The sequence below is a fragment of the Esox lucius genome, chromosome 8, assembly GCF_011004845.1.
Source record: "Esox lucius isolate fEsoLuc1 chromosome 8, fEsoLuc1.pri, whole genome shotgun sequence".
NCBI lineage: Eukaryota > Metazoa > Chordata > Actinopteri > Esociformes > Esocidae > Esox > Esox lucius.
In genome coordinates, this window is record NC_047576.1 from 235777 (window position 1) to 254027 (window position 18251).

At 43.5% G+C, this 18251-nt stretch overlaps 1 protein-coding gene across 3 annotated transcripts in view; it reads left to right on the forward strand.

Moving 5' to 3' along the window:
• LOC105029432 (Nance-Horan syndrome protein) overlaps positions 1–18251 on the forward strand; it is an 80245-nt gene that overhangs the window by 48173 nt on the left and 13821 nt on the right. Inside the window, exons 2-4 of one of the 3 annotated variants that reach the window (XM_020049057.2) lie at positions 3231–3383; positions 3863–3987; positions 10249–10317. In XM_020049057.2, coding sequence (XP_019904616.2) covers positions 3231–3383; positions 3863–3987; positions 10249–10317 — 347 coding nt within the window. Of the gene's footprint in view, positions 1–3230; positions 3384–3862; positions 3988–7960; positions 8045–10248; positions 10318–18251 lie in introns of those variants that run through there. The other 2 variants (XM_020049058.2, XM_034293873.1) reach the window with 2 other exon arrangements.

Here is an 18251-nt window from a genome sequence, read left to right on the forward strand (position 1 = left end):
TTTATCTGTGTGTCTGTATGCCTTGAAGTGCTTGTGATGGCATCGATTTGTCCTGGTCTAGTCCTGGTCTGTTAGCCTCAGGTTGGTCTGGTCTAGTCCTGGTCTGTTGGCCTCGGTCTGGCCTGGTCTAGTCCTGGTCGGTTAACCTCAGGTTGGTCTGTTCTAGTCCTGGTCTGTTGGCCTTGGCCTGGTCTAGTCCTGGTCTGTTGGCCTCGGTTTGGTCTGGTCTAGTCCCTGGTTTGTTTTATTTAATTCCAGGTCTCAATCTGGGGATTCGCGGATGCAGCACTCTGTGCTCATTTGCATAAATATTAATGAAAATGTAATCGCTATAATCTTCCGGTTTCAATGCATATTGTATGTAGCCACCTTCATGAAGTGTTCTGTGTATAGTTTGGGTTGCTATGTTTTTCTGTCAACATAGTATGAGAATGTTCTTGAGTTTTTGGGGAATAGTTGGTAATTTTGGTAATTACCAACTTCGATTATTTTATTAATAAAATAATAGAAGTCCAAACTGCATTACCGATCTCGTGCTGCCATCTGGTGACCGTTTGGCGTAATTACAAATACAACTGAATTGATTTATCTTCTTTCTAATTTCTTTTATAGTGTTTTATTTCTAGATAGAAGAACCAAATTATTTGGGGGTGCCTATATTTTTGACCTTATTTGTTTTATTCATTAGTTTCGACCCAGTGCAATTTAATATGACAGTAAAGGCATAGAACTATCAGGGAATACCATTGAAACAAAACTTCATAATGCTTTCAATCAGATTTTATCATGCAGAATGGCAGAAACTTTTCCAACAGATGAGTTTTCTAAATGGTGACCCCAGAAGTCTGTTTTTATGTGTTATTATTGTAGCTGAGGGTGGGGTGAATACCAGGATATGCAATACTCCATGGTATCTGTTACAGAAATTAATCTAGGACCCAAAATGTCCAAGTAGTGAAATCCGGCCGAAACCCCTCGGACCATGAATCGTTAATGGGGTTCCATCAACTCTACTAGCTCCCAGCCTGTGAGATTACTGATTACATTAAAGGTGATTAGTGGTCCAGGGTCCAGTAATTAGTCAGTATCAATATAGGATGTAATTGGCTCTGGATAAGTGTGTAAAATGTTAAATATTAAAATGTATAATAATACTTTTTTGTTATTTCTTTGTTATGTATTTTTTATTGCCATATTATAAAGGAAATGTGGCAGTTTTACAGCTACAGATAGCATCTTAAAGATAATCTGAAATCACCTGAAAGACAGTGGCTCTCTTTCATTCCTCCCTCTGTAGTGATACTACTGATTTCATGGACTCATAGGCACTCTCACCAGTTAGACAGACTGATACTGCAAAACATACAGACCTGCTTGCTCATTACTTTACAGTTGCTCTCATACAGTGGGGAGAACAAGTATTTGATACACTGCCGATTTTGCAGGTTTTCCTACTTACAAACCATGTAGAGATCTGTAATTTTTATCATAGGTACACTTCAACTGTGAGTGACGGAATCTAAATCCAGAAAATCACATAGTATGTTTTAAATAATTAATTTGCATTTCATTGCATGACATAAGTATTTGATCACCTACCAACCAGTAAGAATTCCGGCTCTCACAGACCTGTTAGTTTTTCTTTAAGAAGCCCTCCTGTTCTCCACTCATTACCTGTATTAACTGCACCTGTCTGAACTCGTTACCTAAAAAAGACACCTGTCCACACACTCAATCAAACAGACTCCAACCTCTCCACAATGGCCAAGACCAGAGAGCTGTGTAAGGACATCAGGGATAAAATTGTAGACATGCACAAGGCTGGGATGGGCTACAGGGCAATAGGCAAGCAGCTTGGTGTGAAGATAACAACTATTGTCGCAATTATTAGAAAATGGAAGAGGTTCAAGATGACGGTCAATCTCCCTTGGTCTGGGGCTCCATGCAAGATCTCACCTCGTGGGGCATCAATGATCATGAGGAAGGTGAGGGATCAGCACAGAACTACACGGCAGGATCTGGTCAATGAACTGAAGAGAGCTGGGACCACAGTCTCAAAGAAAACCATTAGTAACACCCTACGCTGTCATGGATTAAAATCCTGCAGCGCACGCAAGGTCCTCCTGCTCAAGCCAGTGCCCAGGCCCATCTGAAGTTTGCCAATGACCATCTTGATGATCCAGAAGAGGAAGGTCATGTGGTCTGATGAGACAAGCTTTTTGGTCTAAACTCCACTTGCCGTGTTTGGAGGAAGAAGAAAGATGAGTACGACCCCAAGAACACCATCCCAACCGTGAAGCATGGAGGTGGAAACATCATTCTTTGGGGATGCTTTTCTGCAAAGGGGACATGATGACTGCACCGTATTGAGGGGAGGTTGGATTGGGCCATGTATCGCGAGATCTTGGCCAACAACCTCCTTCCCACAGTAAGAGCATTGAAGATGGGTTGTGGCTGGGTCTTCCAGCATGACAACGACCTGAAACACACACCCAGGGCAACTAAGGAGTGGCTCTGTAAGAAGCATCTCAAGGTCCTGGAGTGGCTTAACCAGTCTCCAGACCTGAACCCAATAGAAAATCTTTGGAGGGAGCTGAAATTCCGTATTGCCCAGCGACAGCCCCGAAACCGGAAAGATCTGGAGAAGGTCTGTATGGAGGAGTGGGCCAAAATCCCTGCTGCAGTGTGTGCAAACCTGGTCAAGAACTACAGGAAACGTATGATCTCTGTAATTGCAAACAAAGGTTTCTGTACCAAATATTAGGTTCTGCTTTTCTGATGTATCAAATACTTATGTCATGCAATAAAATGCTAATTAATTATTTAAAAATCATAATCATGATCATGATTAGGGTTCACATTCTATGATTGAAGCATACTAAGTCCCATCTAGGAATGGATTCAAGATACGGAACAAAGTCTAACCTAATGTGTTCACGACTGTGATGTTTTCTGTTAAAACGCCTCTGATGCACCAGAAAACAGCTTATGGCTTTCAGAATGTATCTTCTGAACAAGGCCAGTTCTAATTATCTACTAATATATAATAAGAATTATACTGTTTTCTATTAATGGGGATAATCTAATTATCTACTAATGTGGGTAATGTTACTTTGTAGTGTGTACTGGTTCACAGATCTCATAGGGCATTTCACTTTAGGAAGAAATCACACCTTGTTGAATTCCATGTTTCCTTTACTAATCACGGTCCCTTCTTCTCCTTCTTCCAGCGGTATCAGACCTGGACGTAGAGTCAAAGTTATCAGACCACTACATGTCTCCATGGCTTCGCCAGAGGAATGTGTTCCTGCCCTCCACCCGACCACCATGCCTCCAGGAGCTGCACCACGCCGCCAAGCATGGTCTCAGTGCCAAGCCCAGAGGTACACACACAAGATGTGCATCTGCTGTTGTTTGAAAAATAATATACTAGTGTCATCTATTGGGCAGATAGAAACACTACATCCCAGATAGATGCTAGAAGAACTACTGCAATAAACATTCTAGCTACCTTTCTCTTTTTTTGCTTTGTTGTCTGTCTGTCTTTAGTACTGACACATTTTACGTTTCTGTCTGTCTTCATTTCTGACAAATTTTACGTTTCTGTCTGTCTTCAGTTCTGACATCTTACTTTACTGTTTGTCTTCAGTTCTGATACGTCTTACTCTGCTGTCTCTGTCTTTTGTACTGATGCACCTTATTCCTCTCTCTGTCTTCAGTACTGACATGTCTTTCTCTTCTGTCTTTCTTCAGTACTAACAAGTCTTACTCTTTTTTTTGTCTTCAGTACTGAAACATCTTACTCTTCTGTCTGTCTGCCTTTAGCACTGACATGTATTCCTCTGCTTTATTTTTTTGTCAGATTACCAGCAGAGACAACAAGCGTTCAGCAGAGAGCACCAAGTGACTTTTTCTGTGGCACCGCCTATGCCCACGTACCCCTCACAGCGCTCTGCCTGGAAGAGACAGCAGAGGCGCCAGACAACAGTAAGAAAACCTCTATATTCTCAATTACCAACACACAAGTGACAGTATCCTGACGGACAATATCCTAACGGACAATATCCAAACAGATGATATCCTAACTGACAATATCCTGATAGGAAATTACAGGCTTTCTTTACAGACAATGGCCCTCATTCATGAAACCTCAGAAAATATCTCAGATTTCAACATTGCAAGAGCATCACGATCATTTTTAAGTGTGATTCACCAAACTGTTGCAACTAGTTGAAATTAGCGTAGATGTCATCGCAAATTGATAAGTCAGATAAAGCCGTGAACACGAGAACGCGCTGCACCTGTCCTTATTTACATATGACACCCGTAATGTATGCAGCTGTGGCGATCATCAACCTAGGAATTGACAGATTTCAACATAAAGGTTTGCCTGAAATGGCTAATTAACCATTTGTCATTCTCCATGATGAAATCAGCGCAGTTACAGAACACTTTCATGTCACATCCCAGAGCCGAAATCCCTTAAAAGAGCAGGCTCTGCCATCGTTAGGGTAAATGCTTGACCAGAACCACTGGTTTATTTATTCTCTCACTAGTTAATTTAAGACCTATTATCTAATCAAGATGCCAGCCACTCAACCAATTATTATCTCCAAGTAGCCTATGTCGATACGGAAAAGCAAGGCTAAGCAAGTTTATTTGTCCAGCGCATTATATCCACAAAGTCTTTTCAAATGCATGAACAGAAATAAGAGAGAAAATGTGAAATAAAGTGAAATAAATAAATAATACAATAGTGATACATTGTTTAATATTGTGGTACGTTTGTATGTGTTATATTCCCTGTCATTTTATAGGACCTATGATTCTAATTGTGGTTGTTGTCACTAAGGCTGTTACGATTGTTTTTCGTGATAATGAAGGTCTTATTGTGAATCAAACATCTTATTTTTTGACATTGGTTTACACGGTCTCTGGCCAGACGTCAGTTTGACTGTAAGGCTACACAAAGAAAATACTGATGAACAGTGGCGTTGTTAGGCCTGGGCCTCCAGGGCTATAGTCCCGCATCTCAAATTGACCAAAAAAAGTAATAAAAAAAAATATCCCCTAATCTATTCATCTATAGTTCCGCTAGCGTGTACATCGGAATTTTCCACATGTACATTCAAAACCCTGTACTTTGTCCAGGGCGGAGCAGGAGGGTGGGTTAAGCCCTGAATGTATTGTGATCCTAGCGACGCCTCTGTTGATGAATATGAAATATGAAAATACCAACTCTCTCCACCAAAAACATTTTGGTGGGAAATATGCAGAATTAATATGTAAATAGATTAATAGCATATAAATAGCCTAATATTATGTGACCTGTAGGATCTGTTGCCAAGAAAACTGTTAGCCTCTGCTCACTATCAAAAGAAAACAGCAAGCCCCTGTTCAGTCTCACAATAAGCTCACTCTCACAACAATGAGTCACGTGACTAAGGTTGGCGCGAGAATCAAATGCAGCACACTGCAGCAGCAACTCCAGCATAGGACGAATGTCAAAGGCTTAGCGGACATAACCCGGCCGGTTTAAAAAAAAAAAACGAGTCAGTAAATGATCTGAGCCTATTGTAGACCTATAACTTTCCACAGAGCTGTCAAACGCTCTTTCCCACACATTAGACTTTGGAAACGGACATAATTTGCATGGTATTTGTTGAGACGTTTCTAACATGACCTCAAAATCCTTTGGAATCTGTAGACTTTGGAATCAAAACATTGTGCAAAAAGGTTGTTGTCTAAACTGTAAAAAGAAAAAATGTAAGGCAGTATTTTAAATATTAATTATAATTTTCTTTTTCTTAATTATATTTTTTGTCATTATTTAATAAAAACAAAATTGTCAGGCATACCTACCTAGCTGTTGTAGTCTGACTTTTATTTACTTGTCAATGCAATTTATTTGGAAAAAACTTTATTCTAATCAACAGCTATCCAGTAAAATAATTGTATTTCAGTTTAAATAATGACAATTACCGAAAAGGAAGAGATTCACGTGTGTAGACTTATAATTAAATATACATTCTCAGAAATAAGTTAATCAAACAAAGCAGCCAAGCAACATGGAAACAAACATAGCAATCCATGAATTGGATTATAGTAGACAATTAAAATGTTTTTTTCTGGCCATATAAATACAAACGCAGGCTTGAATAACAGCAGTTTCAGGCGGGTGTCAATGTTCTCACAGATGCCCCCTGGAGGCCATTCATATTATTTCTTTTATGTTTTTATCCACTGGCATAGCGCCGTATAACAATGTCTCGTCACGGTCTGCCCCCTTGGCGCTGGAATTAGATGAGCAAAATCTGTACAGCTAGTCAAATTCTAACAACCATGGTTGCTAGCAAATCAAAGAGCGCATGCTTTCGGCAGAGCAGCAGTTATCTTCAGTCTAGTGCATTAATAATGTCAGTCTATAACCAACAACCTTATCATACTCATAAAAACGAATAATTCTGACTTAAAGTTAACTTTCATTTAAATATAAATTATCTCAGGTACACAGTGACATTACCTTGACTTCATGTCTGTAGCCTCCGGCTCATTGCAAGGTGATGTAAGTCGCTTGTGACCAGTAGAGCCTGCGCAGCCATCGGCCACTATTGGAGCCAAGCTCTGCTGATAGTTTGCAAAACGTCCTATCGGCGCCGAATAATCGGCCTTAGGATTAATCGGTCGACCTCTAGTACACACTTTTCATGAATGAGGGCCAATATCCTAAAAGACAATATCCTAAGAGATAATTCCTAATAGAGTTTAAACAGATTTTCTAATGCCCCCTTCCAATTTGTTTAATAACCCTTATTTAATAACCAGGTATGTTTACAGAAAACAACTTGCTATGAAATGACTTTCTCATGTAACACATATGCACCAGTCTACACACACATCACATTCATTTTATACTACTTCATCCTGAAATATTGTATTAACTTGTACAAGCCTGGGGATTTCATTAACTTGAGTGTCCTTTGCCATGTTTAGCCTCTCAGCAGGAGAGACCACTGAGGACACCAGGGGCTCATTTATCAACCGCGCATAAGCACAAATCTGTGCATGAATGAATTTAGGAAGAAAAAATAATATATTGTTTTCATAGTTTTTCCATTACCCCTCTCATGCAAGGTTTTTTAAACAGGCTACAATATTTGTAATTTTACCCTATCTGTTCATTTGGACTGATGAGTATAAAGTATTTGTTTGTTAAATAATAGCCTCATGTATATAAAATTGTGGAATTATTATAACTGTGTTAGAAAATGGAAAATTGAATGGGAATATGTCTCGACAGATATCAGTTTGCCATTTCTTTCTTTTAAATGTAATTTAGAGTGTCATTCCATTACACATCCAACTGCCATCCCATTTGGGTTAAATAAATGTCATTCCGTTACACATCCAACTGCCATCCCATTTGGGTTAAATAAATGTCATTCCGTTTCACATCCAACTGCCATCCCATTTGGGTTAAATAAATGTCATTCCATTACACATCCAACTGCCATCCCATTTGGGTTAGATAAATGTAATTCCGTTTCACATCCAACTGCCATCCCATTTGGGTTAAATAAATGTAATTCCATTACACATCCAACTGCCATCCCATTTGGGTTAGATAAATGTAATTCCGTTTCACATCCAACTGCCATCCCATTTGGGTTAAATAAATGTCATTCCATTACACATCCAACTGCCATCCCATTTGGGTTAAATAAATGTAATTCCGTTTCACATCCAACTGCCATCCCATTTGGGTTAAATAAATGTCATTCCGTTTCACATCCAACTGCCATCCCATTTGGGTTAAATAAATGTCATTCCGTTTCACATCCAACTGCCATCCCATTTGGGTTAAATAAATGTCATTCCGTTACACATCCATCTGCCATCCCCTTTTGGGTTTAGTGTAACAGGAACTTTTCAACAGGACCTTGTCACTGTTGCTCTGCAGGTTTCAGTTTATTTATTTATTGGCCATTCATGGGTTTCCAGATCAATCCTAGGAATAGTACCCAGGTTCTCCATCCCAAGAATGGTACGTGAACAGAACACCCTTCCACTTAATTTGCAGGTGTTATGAGGGAAAAAGATGCTTCTGATTTGTGAAAGCAGTAGATTGAACTTATTTATTTTGGAGAACCACAATGATGTAATTTGTATAGGCTACATGAGGGAGTGATTATGGATGGGAGGACAGTCAGGAAATGTTGAATAGTCATTCATTAAAGAAAATCTTCCGAAGGCTAAAGACACTTTGAATAACTGTTCTCTATTTAGCAACATTTAAATAACTGATCAAGCGTGCAAGCCAAATAATTATGGCACAAATTCAATATATTACAATTAAGCACCTACGGCATATTTCTATGTCAATTAATGGGTTGCGTTATTTCATTCTTCGGCATAGTCTGTTTCCCACAGGCTAAATGGGATGATTTTGACCGTAGATAGGTAATTAGAGTGAAATGCTAATATGCATTGAGCATAAGTACTGAGGCTAAGAACGATTGGTATTTTTCTAAATACCAATGTGATTATATTTTTTTATATGCGTACAACTCTCTGCGTACAACCTTTTTACATTCCTTTAATAAGTCCAAATTTATGATTGTTTTTTATGCAATATTGATAAATGAGTCCCCTGGTGACTTGATATACAGTGTATGTTTGCCTACTGACAAAGAAATGATCAGTCTCTAATTTTAATGGTAGGTTTATTTGAACAGTGAGACACAAAATAACAACAAAAAAATCCAGAAAAACACATTTCAAAAATGTTATAAATAGATTTGCATTTTAATGAGTGAAATTAGTATTTGACCCCTCTGCAAAACATGACTTAGTACTTGGTGGCAAAACTTTTGTTGGCAATCACAGAGGTCAGATGTTTATTGTAGTTTGCCACCAGGTTTGCACACATCTCAGGAGGGATTTTGTCCCACTCCTCTTTGCAGATCTTTTCCAAGTCATAAAGGTTTCGAGGCTGACGTTTGGCAATTCGAACCTTCAGCTCCCTCCATAGATTTTATATTGAGCCACTCCTTTGTTTCCTTGGCCATGTGTTTTGGGTCATTGTCATGCTGGAATACCCATCCATGACCCATTTTCATTGCCCTGGCTGAGGGAAGGAGTTTCTCACCCAAGATTTAACGATACCGTCTATCGTCTTTGATGCAGTGAAGTTGTCCTGTCCCCTTAGCAGAAAAACACCCCCAAAGCATAATGTTTCCACCTCCGCGTTTGATGGTGGGGATGGTGTTCTTGGGGTTATAGGCAGCATTCCTCCTTCTCCAAATACGGCGAGTTGATGCCAAAGAGCTTGATTTTGGTCTCATCTGACCATAACACTTTCACCCAGTTCTCCTCTGAATCATTCAGATGTTCATTGGAAAATTTCAGATGGGCCTGTACATGTGCTTTCTTGAGCAGGGGAAACTTGCGGGCGCTGTAGGATTTCAGTCCTTCACAGCATAGTGTGTTACCAATAGTTTTCTTGTTGACTATGGTCCCAGCTGCCTTGAGATCATTGACAAGATCCTCCCATGTAGTTCTGGGCTGATTCGTTCTTATGATCATTGCAACTCCACGTGGTGAGGTCTTGCATGGAGCCCCAGACCAAGGGAGATTGATAGTTCTTTTGTGTTTCTTCTATTTGTGAATAATCGCACCAACTATTGTCACCTTCTCACCATGCAGATTGGCGATGGTCTTTTAGATTGGAGATGGTCTTTCCAGCCTTGTGTAGGTCTACAATCTTGTCCCTGACATCCTTGAACAGCTCTTTGGTCTTGGCCATGGTGGAGAGTTTGGAATCTGATTGATTGCTTCTGTGGACAGGTGTCTTTTATACAGGTAACAAACTGAGATTAGGAGCACTCCCTTTAAGAGTGTGCTCCTAATCTCAGCTCGTCACCTGTATGAAAGACACCTGGGTGCCCGAAATATTTCTGATTGACAGGGGATCAAAAACGTATTTCACTAATTAAAATGGATATCAATTTGTGTGTTTTTCTGGATTTGTTTGTTGTTATACTGTCTCTCACTGTTCAAATAAACCTACCATTACATTTAGACGGATCATTTCTTTGTCAGTGGGCAGATGTTTTCCCTCACTGTATACACCATATCAACCTTGTCCTTTCCTTCCTCTTCTTCTTCCTGTATTGTTAACATGTACAATCCTTCTTCTTCATCGTCATTCATTTCTTCATCTTTTTGTTTTTGTCTTTGATGTTGTAGTTTGACAGCCACGTCCCCCGCTCCTCTTCCCCCACTGAATGTTGTCACTTCTCTCCCTGGAGCAGAAAGGTATTGGTATCCTCCCCTCTTTTTCCCTCCCTTCTCCTCCCCTCCCTTCTCCTTCCCTCCAGTCTCCTCTCCTCCCTTCTCCTTCCCTCTCCTCCCCTTCCCTCTCATCCCTTCTCCTCCCCTCTCCTTCCCTCTCCTCCCTTCTCTTTCCCTCCAGTCTCCTCCCCTTCCCTCCAGTCTCCTCCCCTTCCCTCTCCTCCCCTCTCTTCCACTCCCCTCCCCTCTCCTTCACTCCCCTCCCCTCTCCTTCCCTCTCCACTCCTCCACTCCCCCTCCTTCTTCTTTCCTGTCTTACCTGGTCTGATTCTTAGACATTTCCTATGTTGTAACTGGAGAATGGCTCAGTCCCATTTATCAATCACATTTATTTTATAAAGCCCTTTTTACATGTGCATTTGTTGACATCGTAGACGTCCTGAAACCCCAAGAGTGGTTACCAGGATGTTTACCAGAGTGGTTACCAGGATGTTTACCACAGTGGTTACCAGGGTCTTTACCGAGGTGGTTACCAGGATGTTTACCAGAGTGGTTACCAGGGTCTTTACTGAGGTGGTTACCAGGATGTTTACCACAGTGGTTACCAGGGTCTTTACTGAGGTGGTTACCAGGATGTTTACCACAGTGGTTACCAGGGTCTTTACCGAGGTGGTTACCAGGATGTTTACCACAGTGGTTACCAGGGTCTTTACCGAGGTGGTTACCAGGATGTTTACCACAGTGGTTAAAAGGGTGTTTACCACAGTGGTTACCAGGGTGTTTACCACAGTGGTTACCAGGGTCTTTACCGAGGTGGTAACCAGGATGTTTACCATGGTGGTTACCAGGGTCTTTACCGAGGTGGTTACCTGGGTGGTTACCAGGATGTTTAAGAGGGTGTTTACCTGGGTGTTCACAAGGGTCTTTACCTAGGTGGTTACCAGGATGTTTACCACAGTGGTTACCAGGGTCTTTACCGAGGTGGTTACCAGGATGTTTACCACGGTGGTTACCAGGGTCTTTACCGAGGTGGTTACCAGGATGTTTACCACGGTGGTTACCAGGGTCTTTACCGAGGTGGTTACCAGGATGTTTACCACGGTGGTTACCAGGGTCTTTACTGAGGTGGTTACCTGGATGGTTACCTGAGTGTTTACTCAGTTAAGTAGCTTTCTATCCATGTTAAAGCAGATGGAGTAAGCCATAACATGTACGTTTCCCTAATAGCAAACTATGATCAATGATATTAAAAGCAGCACTAAAATTTAATAGACTAACAGATTTGCTGTGGATGTCACAGTTACGTCACTGACGTTTGGTGGTGGCAGAAAACTGCGGGAACAAGTGTAGAGAAAGGGGCTAGATCCTGGGAAAAACTGGCAAGCTAAATGCAGACGTTTCTGGCTGCAAGCCATTAGGCAGACTGGACTGATGAAATAATCTGGAATGCTTGTCTCTGCAATGCTCATTTAATTTCAGGCAAAGTTTTGTCCTCTGTTTATCACACACAGGCAAAATCAATGATGTAGTTATAATAGTAACGATAAATTAGTAACAGTAGCAACCACACAGCTGTCATTCTCAATAGGCTATTTCACAATGGTAAACACCATTGACCAACGTTAGTAACATTAGCTAGCGTCTAAGCAGAATTAGCATGAAACAAACCAAATTGCTCATACTTAGACAGTTTAGCTTACATCACTCAGTATTTATGGGAGAATTTAATAAATAAACAACAGTTTTACAGTCTTTTTCGGGGATCCAGTTTAAGAGGCCATTACAGTAGTCAACCCTACTAGAGCATGGATGAGCTTCTCTTGGTCTTTTTGGGACACCAAGCCTTTGATTCTGGCTATATTTTTAAGGTGATAGAATGCTGTTTTGGTGACCGCTTTGATGTGACAGTTGAACATGAGGTCAGAACACCAAGATTACGCACTTGATCCCTGGTTTTAAGGGCCCAAGAATCCAGCTCTTTACTAATATTTGTTCTTTTATTTTTGTTGCCAAACACAATAATCTCAGGGTTTGGGTTAGACAATGTTGACAATTTTGGTTCATCCAGGTATTTATGTGCTCTATACAGTGACACAGAGAGTCTATTGAGTTGTTGTCATACGGTTCGAGAGCCATATACAGTGAGGAGAACAAGTATTTGATACACTGCCGATTTTGCAGGTTTTCCCACTTACAAAGCATGTAGAAGTCTGTCATTTTTATCATAGGTACACTTCAACTGTGAGTGGCGGAATCTAAAACAAAAATCCAGAAAATCACATTGTATGATTTTTAAGTAATTAATTTGCATTTTATTGCATGGCATAAGTATTTGATCACCTACCAACCAGTAAGAATTCCGGCTCTCACAGACCTGTTAGCTTTTCTTCAATAAGCCCTCCTGTTCTACTTACTCTGACAAAAGGATTTTACCTGTGTGTTACCTCACATTTACTTTATACCCCAGTGAAACAGGAAATGGTCATCGACAACAAGAACGTTCCTAGACACTAAAAGCAATATCAAGAAAAAGCTAATTCCTTTGGTCTTATTTATAGTATTCTTCAAGGGTGCCAATCATTTTGTTACATAGGTTTTTGACAAAATAAACTTTTCAGAAGATAAGACAACACTCTGACCTACTGCGATGGGCTTTGAAAAGGAGATAAAAGAAACTCTTACCCGTATTGGGTAAGGTATTTTCATATTAAGGTATTTTGTATGATATCAGGGGTTGTTTAAGGCAATATTAATTATATTTTATGTGATTAAAGTTTCATAGTGGAATCAGATACTGTACACCAACATAGATTTACATCAATGTCGATACACACTCACCTAAAGGATTATTAGGAACACCATACTAATACTGTGTTTGACCCCCTTTCGCCTTCAGAACTGCCTTAATTCTACGTGGCATTGATTCAACAAGGTGCTGAAAGCGTTCTTTAGAAATGTTGGCCCATATTGATAGGATAGCATCTTGCAGTTGATGGAGATTTGTGGGATGCACATCCAGAGCACGAAGCTCCCATTCCACCACATCCCAAAGATGCTCTATTGGGTTGAGATCTGGTGACTGTGGGGGCCATTTCAGTACAGTGAACTCATTGTCATGTTCAAGAAACCAATTTGAAATGATTCGAGCTTTGTGACATGGTGCATTATCCTGCTGGAAGTAGCCATCAGAGGATGGGTACATGGTAGTCATAAAGGGATGGACATGGTCATAAACAATGCTCAGGTAGGCCGTGGCATTTAAACCATGCCCAATTGGCACTAAGGGACCTAAAGTGTGCCAAGAAAACATCCCCCACACCATTACACCACCACCACCACCAGCCTTCTCATTCTGTTTACGCCAAATTCTGACTCTACCATCTGAATGTCTCAACAGAAATCGAGACTCATCAGACCAGGCAACATTCTTCCAGTCTTCAACTGTCCAATTTTGGTGAGCTCATGCAAATTGTAGCCTCTTTTCCCTATTTGTAGTGGAGATGAGTGGTACCCGGTGGGGTCTTCTGCTGTTGTAGCCCATCCGCCTCAAGGTTGTGCGTGTTATGGCTTCACAAATGCTTTGCTGCATACCTCGGTTGTAACGAGTGGTTATTTCAGTCAAAGTTGCTCTTCTATCAGCTTGAATCAGTCGGCCCATTCTCCTCTGACCTCTAGCATCAACAAGGCATTTTCGCCCACAGGACTGCCGCATACTGGATGTTTTTCCCTTTTCACACCATTCTTTGTAAACCCTAGAAATGGTTGTGCGTGAAAATCCCAGTAACTGAGCAGATAGTGAAATACTCAGACTGGCCCGTCTGGCACCAACAACCATGCCACGCTCAAAATTGCTTAAATCCCCTTTCTTTCCCATTCTGACATTCAGTTTGGAGTTCAGGAGATTGTCTTGACCAAGACCACACCCCTACATGCATTGAAGCAACTGCCATGTGATTGGTTGATTAGATAATTGCATTAATGAGAAATTAAACAGGTGTTCCTAATAATCCTTTAGGTGAGTGTATTTCTCAGCAGAAAAAAATCTCTTACCAAACTTGAGATACCAAATTCCAGATATCCGTAGTAACTATAGCAACATGATTTTTAGTAGTGTTTCCCAAATGGCAGCTGTTTAATCCTCTTTCCCAGCAAGATAGACAAACATTACAAGTATTTCATACATTCCTCTACTTCTAAGCTATTTGAATCTGAAGAAATTACAAAAATACCTCTGACCAATTTCTAAATACTGCAACCATAGTAATCATAGCAAGAGGATTTTTTGTTTTTTTCAAAAACAGCTCCAATGGAAAATACTTTTCAATGTAGCTATACTATTCCCAATTAAAATCTAAGTATTTGACCAAACTTAAGATACTGCATCTAGTGTAACTATGCCAACATCACTTTTTGTTACTTTAGAGTTACAAAGACTTGTTACAAAGACTTTTCGTACTTAAAAAACGTATGATGAAATTTGCTGTATCAATGTACCAGCCCACAATTACTTGCAAAGCAGTAAAGCAAGCCCCAGTAACTTTACTTGTAAAGTTCAAATCTAGTTGTAGTTTTAATGGCCATCATTCATGAAGCCTTCTCAGAAAAGATCTCAGATTTGAACAATCATCACGATCATCTCTGTGTGATTCACAAAACTGTCACACATGGTCATAATGTAATCGCAGATAAATAAATCGGATGCATCATGCTGCACCTGTCCTTATTTACATATGACACCTGTAATGTATGCTGGTGTGGCGATCATCAACCTAGGAATTGACAGATTTCAACATAAATGATTGACAAATGGTTAATTTCAGGCATTCTCCATGATGAAATCAGCGCAGTTACAGAACACTTTCACATCTCATCCCTGAGCCAAAGTCCTTTAAAAGAGCAAGCTCTGCCATCATTAGGGTAACTGCTCGACCCAGAACCACTGGTTTATTTATTCTCTCACTAGTCAATTTTAGACCTGTTAGCTAATCAAGATGCCAACCGCCGAAATTATAATTACCATTTATGATCACCAAGTATGTCAATACAGCCTGAGCGACTTTGAAAAAGCAAGCCAAAGCAAGTTTATTTCTCTAGCGCATTACATACACAAAGGCATTTCAAACTTTAAAACAACCTAAAACAAGCATTTCAGTTTTTAAAAGTAAAAATGTTGGTCTGTCATGTTGTCTTTCACTAAGGGGCCCCAAAACAAGTATGGTCCCAAAACAGAGCCTTGAGGAACAGCAAAGTTTTGATTTGTCCGAGGACAGAAAATACACAGCTTTAATACCAATGAGACAATCTGTGTATTTGTTTCTTTTTCCATGTCTAATGAATTTAGCTTTGGACATGGCACAGATAAAACCCTCAAACCAACTTTTATTATCTGTCTTTCTTTCTCTCTCTTTCTCGCACTCTCTGTCTGTTTCTCTATCTGGTTATTCAAGAAACAACCACTGTGTTTGATTTGTTTTATTATTTCTGAGATGTTTCCAAGGAGACTGTTTCTTTTGTGGACAGTGTTTTATAAGGGGCCTCTGGTCTGCTGGGAAAAGAAACACAAAGACCAGAGCTGCTTCAACTGGAACATGAGGTTGCCAAGTGGAAGAAGGGAAGTGGGTATTTGTCCATTTACAGTCAATATCCAATTGAGATTTGGCTTGGACCTTTGAGGGTCGAGGTGGTTACAGCAGGGGGAAGGAGGGCTGGGTAGAGGAGGGGGATGGAGGGCGGGGTAGAGGAGGGGGATGGAGGGCGGGGTAGAGGAGGGGAAGGTGGGCGGGTCGTTGTAGAGGAGGGGAAGGTGGGCGGGTCGTTGTAGAGGAGGGGAAAGGAGGGCGGGTCGTTGTAGAGGAGGGGAAGGTGGGCGGGTCGTTGTAGAGGAGGGGGAAGGAGGGCGGGTCGTTGTAGAGGAGGGGGAAGGAGGGCGGGTCGTTGTAGAGGAGGGGGAAGGAGGGCGGGTCGTTGTAGAGGAGGGGAAGGAGGGCGGGTCGTTGTAGAGGAGGGGAAGGAGGGCGGGTCGTTGTAGAGGAGGGGGAAGGAGGGCGGGTCGTTGTAGAGGAGGGGAAGGTGGGCGGGTCGGGGTAGAGGAGGGGGAAGGAGGGCGGATCGGGGTAGAGGAGGGGAAGGAGGGCGGGTCGTTGTAGAGGAGGGGAAGGTGGGCGGGTTGGGGTAGAGGAGGGGGAAGGAGGGCGGGTCGTTGTAGAGGAGGGGAAGGTTGGCGGGTCGTTGTAGAGGAGGGGAAGGTGGGCGGGTCGTTGTAGAGGAGGGGAAGGTGGGCGGGTCGTTGTAGAGGAGGGGAAGGTGGGCGGGTCGTTGTAGAGGAGGGGAAGGAGGGCGGGTCGGGGTAGAGGAGGGGGAAGGAGGGCGGGTCGTTGTAGAGGAGGGGAAGGAGGGCGGGTCGGGGTAGAGGAGGGGAAGGAGGGCGGGTCGTTGTAGAGGAGGGGAAGGAGGGCGGGTCGTTGTAGAGGAGGGGGAAGGAGGGCGGGTCGTTGTAGAGGAGGGGGAAGGAGGGCGGGTCGTTGTAGAGGAGGGGAAGGAGGGCGGGTCGTTGTAGAGGAGGGGAAGGTGGGCGGGTCGTTGTAGAGGAGGGGAAGGAGGGCGGGTCGTTGTAGAGGAGGGGAAGGAGGGCGGGTCGTTGTAGAGGAGGGGAAGGTGGGCGGGTCGTTGTAGAGGAGGGGAAGGTGGGCGGGTCGTTGTAGAGGAGGGGAAGGTTGGCGGGTCGTTGTAGAGGAGGGGAAGGTGGGCGGGTCGTTGTAGAGGAGGGGAAGGTGGGCGGGTCGTTGTAGAGGAGGGGAAGGTTGGCGGGTCGTTGTAGAGGAGGGGAAGGTGGGCGGGTCGTTGTAGAGGAGGGGAAGGTGGGCGGGTCGTTGTAGAGGAGGGGAAGGTGGGCGGGTCGTTGTAGAGGAGGGGGAAGGTGGGCGGGTCGTTGTAGAGGAGGGGAAGGTGGGCGGGTCGTTGTAGAGGAGGGGAAGGTGGGCGGGTCGTTGTAGAGGAGGGGAAGGAGGGCGGGTCGTTGTAGAGGAGGGGAAGGAGGGCGGGTCGTTGTAGAGGAGGGGAAGGAGGGCGGGTCGTTGTAGAGGAGGGGAAGGTGGGCGGGTCGTTGTAGAGGAGGGGAAGGAGGGCGGGTCGTTGTAGAGGAGGGGAAGGTGGGCGGGTCGTTGTAGAGGAGGGGAAGGAGGGCGGGTCGTTGTAGAGGAGGGGAAGGTGGGCGGGTCGTTGTAGAGGAGGGGAAGGTGGGCGGGTCGGGGTAGAGGAGGGGAAGTTGGGCGGGTCGTTGTAGAGGAGGGGGAAGGAGGGCGGGTCGTTGTAGAGGAGGGGAAGGTGGGCGGGTCGTTGTAGAGGAGGGGAAGGAGGGCGGGTCGTTGTAGAGGAGGGGAAGGTGGGCGGGTCGTTGTAGAGGAGGGGAAGGAGGGCGGGTCGTTGTAGAGGAGGGGAAGGAGGGCGGGTCGTTGTAGAGGAGGGGAAGGAGGGCGGATCGGGGTAGAGGAGGGGGAAGGAGGGCGGGTCGTTGTAGAGGAGGGGAAGGAGGGCGGGTCGGGGTAGAGGAGGGGAAGGAGGGCGGGTCGTTGTAGAGGAGGGGAAGTTGGGCGGGTCGTTGTAGAGGAGGGGGAAGGAGGGCGGGTCGTTGTAGAGGAGGGGAAGGAGGGCGGGTCGGGGTAGAGGAGGGGGAAGGAGGGCGGGTCGTTGTAGAGGAGGGGAAGGAGGGCGGGTCGGGGTAGAGGAGGGGAAGGAGGGCGGGTCGTTGTAGAGGAGGGGAAGGAGGGCGGGTCGTTGTAGAGGAGGGGAAGTTGGGCGGGTCGTTGTAGAGGAGGGGGAAGGAGGGCGGGTCGTTGTAGAGGAGGGGAAGGAGGGCGGATCGGGGTAGAGGAGGGGAAGGAGGGCGGGTCGGGGTAGAGGAGGGGGAAGGAGGGCGGGTCGTTGTAGATGAGGGGAAGGAGGGCGGGTCGGGGTAGAGG